Source organism: Archocentrus centrarchus, chromosome 15, assembly GCF_007364275.1.
Source record: "Archocentrus centrarchus isolate MPI-CPG fArcCen1 chromosome 15, fArcCen1, whole genome shotgun sequence".
In the NCBI taxonomy this organism is placed as follows: domain Eukaryota; kingdom Metazoa; phylum Chordata; class Actinopteri; order Cichliformes; family Cichlidae; genus Archocentrus; species Archocentrus centrarchus.
In genome coordinates this window covers 12,657,285-12,668,028 of record NC_044360.1, presented here as the reverse complement: position 1 = coordinate 12,668,028, position 10,744 = coordinate 12,657,285, and the positions used below count along the sequence as shown (strand labels likewise).

Genomic DNA, 10,744 nt, shown 5'->3' with positions numbered 1-10,744 from the left:
TTCGTACACCTGGCAAGCCTCTTATGGAAAGGCTCAGCAGGCCGTTGAATCTCGGGTGTCATAAAAGTGCTAGATAAAAAGATATTAAACTGTCATCAGGTCAGCTCATGTAAGTCTTCTGGGAATCTGTGAGAATTTACTTATGGGCTTTGGGTGAATAATCTGAGCCGTAGAGCAGAAGTAGGCTTAAACACATGTCTTAATGAGACTGTTCAAAAGAAATTCTTTCATGTTTGAGTACTGGAAATAAATTATGAGACACAATACATGTAAAGAGGAAAATGATTGGTCTTCCCTAGACAGCGTGCTCAGGGTTAATCCACAAATCTCAGTGTTAATGTTTATACATCTGTAATGATGGCTGAAGTGTACAGTCACTGTACAATGTAATTTCAAACGTCACATAAATTGCATGTGTCACAAGTTGGGCTGGTATAGAGTAACAATTATGGTCCCCAAAATACAGAACTGCTTATTTTGGGTTTAGATGGACTTCATTTAGAAATATTTGTGAGACTTAAACAAAATGTTTTAGATCCAAACACATGTGCAGCTTATCGAACACAGTGATCAGCAGTGTCGAATACCTTGGATTATAGATGAGGAAAATAGGCCAGTAATTATTCAGGTCAGCAGTATTGACACATTTAGCCACTTCCAAATGGGGGAGATTACTAAACACCTGGGCACACATCCAAATAATATTCTCTTGGACTATTTACAAATGACTTTATGTGCTTTGTGTCATCTTAGGCCGGCTGAATTGTTACCTTTGATATTGTATGTGAAGATGGTAGAGGAAACATGCATGCAAAGCTTCAAACAACTTTTAATAACAATTGTGTGAAGATTTCAGCAAATTTCACAATCTGCAATGCAACATGAAACAAGTGCTGAGTGTGAAGATTTCAGCAAATTTCACAATCGGCAATGCAACATGAAACAAGTGCTGACAACCAAATTTACTTTCCTGCTATGTTACAATTATCAACCTTTAAACTTAAGATTCTCTTACAGATTTAGGGAATTAATAGTCCGTGTATGGGAATGTGCCACTGAATGCACATCAACACTCATTCTAGTGTGCCATAGCCACTCTGTAATCCACTCCCCAAGTAGCCTCAAATTCCTAGCTCTGTCTGTGACATGCACTACATCTAGTTGAAACTGGTTTGGAGCAACATGTCAGTGTAATGCCAGTGTAAAGTACTATTAATTCTGTCTCCCTTTTTCTTTTCTCCACTTAATTTTTCAGGCAGAAGGGGATTATGGAGCCTAAATCTTTTGTGTAAGACCCCTTCTGGCAACAGACCTCAGCCCTGGGAAAAAGCATCAAAGTTCTTGAAGAATTTTGAGTTCATTCAATGTGAAACTCTATTTCATCTCTCCTTTCTTTCATTCCTCTCCCATTCTACTCCCCACCACCACGCCCACTTTTCTTTGCTGCTGACTTGGTTTCACAATGTTTCTGACCTGAGGTTATCAGAATGAGAACAAACATGGATGGTATAACTTTATGATGCTACAGCAGTGTGACTATAGTAATTCTTCTCTCTGCCGCTGTACATATGTATTAAATGGGGAAAAAGTCCAAATTTACTTAGGCAGCATATATTTAAAAAAAAAAAAGTCTGGTTGCTGTTTTTTCTGGGTACAACCCCCTTTTTTTTCAGAGCAAAACCTATAGAGGTTCATCAAATTATGTAGCTCTTATTTTCATAAATTAATATTTATATTTTTAAAATTAAATTAGAAAGAGGCACTATAAAAGAAAGTGAAACCCAAACTCTGATACTCTACACTACATTGCTAAAAGTATTCACTCACCCATCCAAATCACTGAATCCAGGTATTCCTGTCACTTTCATGGCCACATGTGCATAAAACCCAGTACCAAGGCATGCAGACTGCTTCTAAAAAACATTTGTGATAGAATGGGTCACTCTTAGGAGCTCAGTGAATTCCAGCGTGGTACCATGATAGGATATCACCTGTACAACAGGTCCAGTTGTGAAATTTCCTCACTGTTAATATTCTACAATCAACTGTTAGTGGTATTATGACAAAGTGGAGCTGATTGGGAACAACAGCACCTCAGATACTAAGTGGCAGACAACGTAAAATGACAGAGCGCAGTCAGCAGATGCTGACGTGCATAGTGCGCAGAGGTCGCCAACTTTCTGCATTCAGTAACTACAGACCTTCCTGTGGCCTTGAGATTAGCTCAAGAACAGTGGGTAGAGAGCTTCATGGAATGAGTTTCCATAGCCAAGCAGCTGCATCCAAGCCTTACATCACCAAGCGCAATGCAAAGCATCGAATGCAGTGATGTAAAACATGCTGGACTCTAGAAACATGTTTTCTGGCAATCAGATGGACAAATCTGAGTTTGGCAGTTGCCATGAGAACAGTACTTGTCTGACTGCATTGTGCCAAGTATAGAGTTTGGTGGAAGAAGGATATTATGGTGTGGGGTTGTTTTTCAGGAGCTGAGCTCGGCCCTTAGTTCCAGTGAAAGGAACTCTTAATGCGTCAGCATATCAATACATTTTGGACAATTTCATTCTCCCAACTTTGTGGAAACAGTTTGGGGATGGTCTGCACAGAGTCCTGACCTTAACCCAATAGAGCATCTGTGGGATGAATTAGAGCGGAGACTGCGAGTCAGGCTTTCTCGTCCAACATCAGTGTCTGACCTCACAAATGCGCTTCTGGAAGAATCAAAAATTCATCCCGTAAACACACTCCTAAACCTTGTGAAAGGCCTTCACAGAAGAGTTGAAGGTGTTAATATTAAACCTACAGATTAAGAAAGGGATGTCACTCAAATTTAAATGTGTGTGAAGGCAGACAAGCGAATACTTTTGTCAGTAGTGTATTATTATGCTCTTTATAGATCACTCCAAATGCTACTGATATAGGCGTTATAGGCCATTTTATTCACTTAATTACCATAAATAAAATTCTGTGTCTCTAAAACATTATGAGTATCCTGCATATCTTCTGTCGCCTGGGATTCTCTTTAGTCTGTTTCTGCCTCCATAGTAGCTGCTTCCATGTTGCAGCTTGTTTTCACATAAGTTTAAGTTTTATTCAGACTCCGGTTATTTCCAGTGATGTGGTGCCAGATTATGATTTGACTCTAGAGTTTTGTACATGCATTCCTTTAAATGTCGCTCACGGGGAAGATGACTCTACTCAGTGATTCAGTGTGGTGCTATAACTATCCATCAACCGGTTCAGACTGGACTGATGAAAATATTAATGATGACTAGAGAGAGATTGAGCCCATACTCCCAGGCTCGTTCATTATTACAGGAACCCGAGACTTTCAGCTTGTTCGGTCAGATTAAAGTGGCAGAGAATGTTGGTAGTAGTGGGAGGATGGGTTTCTAGTTTATATTGTTCGTTTACAGCTACGATTAGTTATTATTGCTCTGTCTTTGGTTGCTTCAAAGAGCTGCAAAAAAAAAAGATTCTTATTTGTCTCCTACGACCCGGAAAACCATCAGGTAAATAGGTTTGTGTTTGTGCATGGGCGTGTGTATGTGCGCACTCCCTTATTTGCGCTTTTGAATACATACTAGTTTTATATGAAGGAGAGGAGAAAACGTACATGTATGACCCACAAACCGCATCCGCCACGTCAAGAGACGTTCCGTGTGTCTGCTGTGCGCTGCGCTCCCGGCGCGCAAGCGAAAGCAGCAGCTTCTCTCTGGTAGACGCGTTCAAGCTGCTGCTGGACCAGCAAGAACAGCTTTGAACCGGTTTGTCGCCGGTTGCAAAGCAGGATGCACAATGAACACTGTTGATGCAGTGCTTTTTCTGCTGATGGAAACCTTGAAGTCCAGCTCAGAAAACCGAAAACTGTGTGCGATGCATTCACTTTTATTTGATTTGTAGGGATAAGAAGTGATTTTAATAGGGAAACCATCCTAACATGGAAAGTTCCCGCAGAGCGCGCAGCTAGGCAGGCGCCCTGCAGCTGTGTTTTTTAATGCTGAGGTGAGTGCCGCATGTGTTTTAACAATAAGAGTTTGTACTGAAACAATGGAATATGACTACAAAATATCGTCACTTTATGTTTACAAGTGTTGGGTCACTGGAATAGCCTTTTAGCGCATGGGTGTAGCCATAAATTGTAAACTGATTTTTTTTTTTTCAACTGAAATGTATTTACTGTAAACATGTATTATAAATGTTTTGTAAATAAACAGATTTGACATATATGGAGCCTCGCATCAACTTTACCTTCCTACGAAGCCACGTTATAAACAGTGATGAGATTTAAAGCTGCTGCAGCGGCGTATAAAGTTACTGTACGCTACAAATTACGGATGAAAATCTTGGGTAAGATCAGAAGAGAACCCTCTCCTATGTCTCTCAGACCTGAACCATGGAAAGGGCAGGTTAAAGGTGCAGGTATAAGCAGTGCATTTTTTTGGTAAACTTTCTCCTCCTCCGAGGTGTGGTTAAAAGAGCAAAGCACAAAAGGGGCAGCTGTTTCTGGGTAAGTTGCAGTCAGACCTCAGGCAGGTGGCCTACCTGTTCGGCCAGGCCAGGTGCCGCAGCAGCCTTCCCCAGATTAAAGCTTGGAGTAAGTCAGTGGTTTGAAACATTTTGTAGGTCAGGGATGAGCAATTTTTCAATTATTTTTCTTTGAGAATTCAACTGCATTGTTTGCTGTTATGACCTTATCAGGAACACCTCCTCGTTCGAAGCCGTAACAGACCCCAGAGGGCAGCAATAACATCAGCATTATGGCTTCAAAAGTGCTCGATGGAGGCTGGGGATGGGTGATTGTTGTGGCTTCCTTCATGGCCCAGTTCCTGGCTTATGGATCACCCCAGTCCGTGGGGGTACTCTACCCTGAGTGGCTGCATGCCTACCAGCAAGGCAAGGGCTTGACGGCCTGGGTGGGCTCCCTTGTGGCTGGAGTGGGACTAATAGCCAGTGAGTAACACACAATGTAATGCTGTAATATACCTCAACATGGGTCCATATTGGGGTAAAAGATCTAAACTTGATTGAAGAGATTTTTGAGACTGCTGATGATTTTTATAGTCTGATAATTTATTAATAACCAGCAAATTGATGTTGGCATAACATATATTAATATTTTTGCTGACATGTATGGCAGAATTAGAGAAGTTAAGATACCGTATGTGATTTGGGATAAATGTAAAGCACATAAAAACACTCACCTTTACACCTATCATCCTCCCATGTCCTTCTCAGTCATGTACAGTATGCTATCACTGATAACAAATGAGACATAACACTTGTTCAAAGTCTGAAGGCTGACTTGCTTGTAAAGGGGCAAATGAAATATTGCCAAAGAATGGGCTATGTTGTATTGCCAGTTTTGAATTAAAAATTTTAAAATAATAATAAAGCCAACACCAATTTTTTTTAGGTTGTAATTTTTTGTACTTTATTATTTTTTTCTTGCCAACAAAACATGATTCATTATAAATAATAATAAAAAAACCTATGTAATATTCTTTACAAAAAAATGAATGTAATGATAATTAAAGAAATATTTTAGCTGAGTAAATCAGTGTTTGACCAATATATTGGGGCTGAACACTGATATTATTATAGCTACAGGTATTAAAATTTTTGCTCCCTGTATTTCTATCTAAACTTTCTTGAACTCTCACATAACAAAGAGAAGGAAAAGTGTCTGAAAGTAAAACACCATGGCCGCTGAAGTGTGAATATAAAAATTACTTGGTGGGTGAATACAAAAAATATTCACCCTTGTTAACCTTTCAGTAACGTCTGGAAGCTATTATATATAGAGTACACTCCACCGATGTTAAGCAAACAGCATCAGTAATTGTGGCTTTAGCCTAAGGTGTCTGAGGCAAAGTTCACCTTCCAGACTGGCTTCTTGCTGTCTTTTTCCAAGGAATGAGGTAAAAATCATATCTGCACAGAGAGAGCTAGCCTTGGCCCTAGCCAAGATCTGAACACATGTCCCAGCTACCAGCCTGTTTCAGCACTGCAGTTTCTGCTGAACAATAGCAGCGTCTTCCACCTGGTTAGAGAAGGAATTAGCAAATGATACATGAGCCAAGCAGTCTGAAGGGTGTGGCAGACTGAAAAAATCATTGCATCTTAAATTTCAGAATTGCTCTCAGTGTATACTGTATCTTGTTGCTTTATTGAGCAGCAAGAATAAGCTAATAAAAAAATACATTTGACGCTGTCAAATATTAGCCAGTTAAAATGGGAATAAAGTTGGAATTAAACAAAACTGGACCTAAACTGACTGATGAACCTCGTGAGGGATGTGAGAACACTCCTGACAGGTTTGCCATTTTAAACCTAATGTGAAGTGGCAGTGTCGTGCTCACGATGCTTTGTGAGCCAAGGGTTGATTTTCTCAGAAACCCCTTTTATTAGGAATGCAGCAAAGAAGGCATTATATATCATCGCTATACTTTTCTCACTGAAAATTTATAATTTCTGACCATCACTTTTTTGTGCCTCTGGCTCTCTACCACTGCTCCTTCAGGTCCTATCTGCAGTGCCTGCGTAGAGAACTTTGGAGCTCGCCCTGTGACCGTCTTCAGCGGTGTAATGGTGGCTGGCGGCCTGATGCTCAGTGCCTTTGCTCCAAATGTCGAGTTCCTTATCTTTTCCTATGGAATTGTGGTTGGTAAGGAAACACTTTATAATCACACTGAATGACATCCTCCTATATGTTTTGTGCAATACTTGGCAATGCTCCAAGGACACCAGAGACTGCCATGGTCAGGCTTGTCAGTGTGGAAAAAGGGCTTGATGCTGTTACCAGTTGGTAGTTTATGAATACTATTCCCACTGAAAATTAGTGGACAAGACATACAGTTTTGTGATGTAACAGTTGTTTGCCATTGCATTATAGGATGTTGATAAAAAAAAAAAAAATAGCTTAGCCAAATTACAGTATGACCTTTTATTGCCCTCATCAGTATGCATGCGTGCCCAACACCACCTGTTATTGCACCTCAAGTGACTGCCCAACCACACTTAATCCTGCGTACCATCACCATCTACTGCCTTTTGCACGCTGAGCACTAGCGACTAGAGGCCATGCATATTTGAAAGCAGTCATTTATTTTTAGAGATGCTAACTGTAGAAGTAGCTGTGCCTTGTTTACTGTTCACTGTATCCTTTGTTTTGCTAAGGATACCTGATGCGCAGTGTCCTCTGAGCTTACAGCTTTATACACTTAAATATACCAAGCTCCATGTTTACTGCAATATTGCTAAACTACAATCTACAAAACATATTTCAAAAATTGTGGTGGAAATGTAGTTGGTTTCTATGTATTGAGCATAATGTTACTGTGCCGTTGCATCCTTGTTCTTGTTTATTTTGCCTGTTTCACCCGAGATTTGTGCTTTCTTCTTTCTCTTACTGTAGGCCTGGGTTGTGGTCTAGTCTTTGCAGCCACCTTGACAATCACCTGTCAGTATTTTGATAAAAGACGCGGCCTCGCCCTTGGCATTGTGACCACAGGTACTGGTGCCTTCCTCTGACCTGAGCTCTCTGGGTGCACACCAGGTCTCCAAGCTCACTTCTTTCATGTTTGTGCTGCTGGGAACCTTAGGAAGCTGAGGTAAACATCAGTAGAGTAGCAAAGGCAGAGTAGTCTGTGGCATAGGGAAGAAGAGTGGTGACCAGCGAATAGATATGGCTTGGCACTCAAAACTTCAATGGTAATGGGTTTGGAAATTTAACAGAATGTTCTGGAACTATTCTTGACGAGGTTGCATTTAAAGAGAAGGGTTATCAGTAACACCCAAGTTTTTTTTTTTTTTTTTATCTTAAAGTCTAGCATTAATTTTGAATTACAGAGCCACTTTAACATATAGAGCCCCTGTTCTGGTTTAAAGTTACATTTTAAAGTTAGTAAAGGATAAGGCATATAATAGCATTTACATTTATCTGTTACTGTATTATTCAAACATTATATTTCTCCTCTGCTCACCCAGGCACAAGTGTTGGAGCATTCACCTACGCCACTGCTCAGAATGAGCTCATCGTGTTGTATGGTTTGGATGGTTGCCTCCTTATCATTGGAGCTTTAGCACTAAACCTCATGGCCTGTGCTGGCTTCATGAGGCCCCTCAACATGCCCGGGTACTACCTCAAACAGAAGGCCGCCCTCGAGCGCACCACAGAAGACCAGGTTTTTGAAAAGCCCCCACTGGGTGACCTGACGATAACAGGAGGTTCTACCACAGCTGCTCCAGAGAAAATCCTGACAGTGAAGGAATTGCTCGTTACCATTGATGCCAAGGACTTGACCACTCAGACTATGAAGAAGAAAGGCAGCTTCTTTTCTGGGTTAGACATTATAAAAGTTGCCAAGGAAAAGCAGCAGGCTTACTCCAGGTATATTAACTCCATTTCTGAGATTCTGCAGGACCAAGCTATGGTGGCCTTCTGCATTGGTGTTTTCATGTTTAGTCTAGGTGCATTCCCACCTGTGCTTTTTATCGAGGATGTGGCACAGAGTCAAGGACTCATTGAAGAAGTTAGTCTCATTCCTTTGGTATCAATAGGGGCCATTGCAACTTGTGTAAGTAAACTAGGACTAGGTATCCTGGTGGACATCAGGTGGATTAACAGCATCTATCTCTATGCCTTCACTATGTTTGCGGGAGGTGTGGCACTGCTCATTATTCCTATCACTAACAGTTATGTAGGACTGCAGATCCTATCTGCTACTGTTGGTTTTGCCAATGGAAACTGGTCTCTCACCTCCTACATTACCACGAAGATTGTTGGCTTGGAAAAGCTGACACAAGCTCACGGCATCGTCATGTTTTTCGGGGGATTTGGCATCATGCTTGGGCCCCCTGTTGTAGGTAGGAGGCCTTGTCTTTATCTAATTTTGTATCATAACAGTTGTAATTATTCTATTTTGTGCAGAGATAAAAACCTAGTGTACTGTTATGGTTTTTGAGACATTTAAAAAATCCATATGTTTTGGGGCATGGAAAAGAGCATTTTGACTTCAGTAAAAAACTGACTGTTGTATCTGCAAGGAATCCCTCCTGTTTGTGCTCACAGTTTCTGTTCTTCTTATCACTTTCTAGGGTGGTTCTTTGACTGGACACAGTCGTATGACTTGGCGTTCTACTTTAGTGGGATCTTTGTGTTGCTGGGAGCATTGCTTCTCACTTTGCTCACCATTCCCTGCTGGAACAAGAAGCACCCCGAGAACGACAGACCAGAGGTCCATTATACCAGCAACTGTGACAAAGTTGCTTCAGTAGCCTGAGTTTGAACACATTTCATAACAATTCAAATACTTTCCTGCAACTATCCCTGAACTCTTGGAGGATTGTTTTTTTTTTTTTTTTAACTATACAGGGGTAACCCTCTTATTTCTGGTGCCAGATTTTAATATACCAAAATTGTAAAATACAGGCCATTTCTCTTTGCTTTGCCCAGTGTCTCAGGTTAAACCATACACCACAGATCTTTTTTTGAAGATTGGAGTCTGACGCCTGTGTTGATGTCATTATTACCTCATTTTACGAGGTAAACTGAACAATGTTGGCCAAATCCAAAACACAGCTTTTCACTTTATTGTCAGTCTGAAAAAAGACACAATGCCATTGACACCGCTGGAAAAACAAATCTTTGTAAAATAGTTGTGTTTATTCAGCATGATGACAAACACTGCACAAATAATCAGAGTGCAAAAAGAGAATACTCGGATCAAAATGAAGGAGGGAGTCTTTCAGAATTATAGAATTTTTTTTATTAATATATACCTTATCTATAACACTGTTGTATCTTACCAAAGCATCCACAGTCAATGCCTGTCAATGCATAATGCCTGTTGGAACAATGCTAAAGCCTTGGTTTTACATCATTTTTAAAGTGCATTGGCTTAATTTATATACGTACCTCCTGTTTCTGAATCAGGCAGAAGTAGGCAAAGTTGTTCTGATTCAAAAACATGTAAGAACGCTAAGGAGATCCCATTGCTTCTCCAGCCATAGCAACATGTTGATTCTCTTCCTGGTGTGATCATTATGAATTCTGCTGGCATATAGTGTGACCAGGCTGGTCCTTTTCATTTTCATGTTTTGCCTGGGTAAGTTTGTGTGTACATTCTGTCTGCATGTTTGCACATGTGCACAGGTTTTGTGTGTGTATGTTATTTGATAGCCTTTTTGTATTACAGCAAGTTTGTCTTTTGTGCATGTGCCAAATATATGCACAAAGTGGCCACAGAGCTGTAAAAAATGTTTTTTATTGCCATCATAATTGTAATGAATACACTTTTAGGATCACTTGAATGTTTCTGAATAGACCACTACAGATGTCTTTGATAGTTCCAGTTTCAGGTGTAACTGTAATTCTGGGATTAGTGTTTGCTTTATTTGCTTTTTATATTTGTTGTAGATACTCACAGAATGTGGGTTAGATGAGACTGTAAGATTTAGCCACTACTACTTTTTTTTTATTCCAGTATTATTTACGTTGTTTGTTTATGTCTGAATTTCTGTTATTTAATTTAAAAGTGTCAATAAAAACATTCAGATTAATGGTATTGAGTGTTGAATTTTGCAACATAATTATCACAATTATCACATAATTATCATTAACCTGAATCCCCAATACAAAGTAAATATATCCTGAGCCAAATTTGTCAATTTTTTTTTTTCCACTCAAGCTCCTCTAAGAGTATCAGACTGCTGCTGATGGGGATCAGGATACAATTCCAAC

At 40.1% G+C, this 10,744-nt stretch overlaps 1 protein-coding gene across 1 annotated transcript; it reads left to right on the top strand.

Moving 5' to 3' along the window:
• Positions 1-3,741: 3,741 nt before the first annotated feature.
• Positions 3,742-10,538, top strand: LOC115792825 (monocarboxylate transporter 9). Its single transcript, XM_030747373.1, has 6 exons — positions 3,742-4,005; positions 4,702-4,953; positions 6,524-6,667; positions 7,418-7,513; positions 7,990-8,868; positions 9,100-10,538. Exons 2-6 carry the CDS (start codon positions 4,761-4,763, stop codon positions 9,282-9,284), a joined length of 1,497 nt encoding a protein of 498 aa, XP_030603233.1. The 5' UTR covers positions 3,742-4,005; positions 4,702-4,760; the 3' UTR covers positions 9,285-10,538.
• Positions 10,539-10,744: the final 206 nt, after the last annotated feature.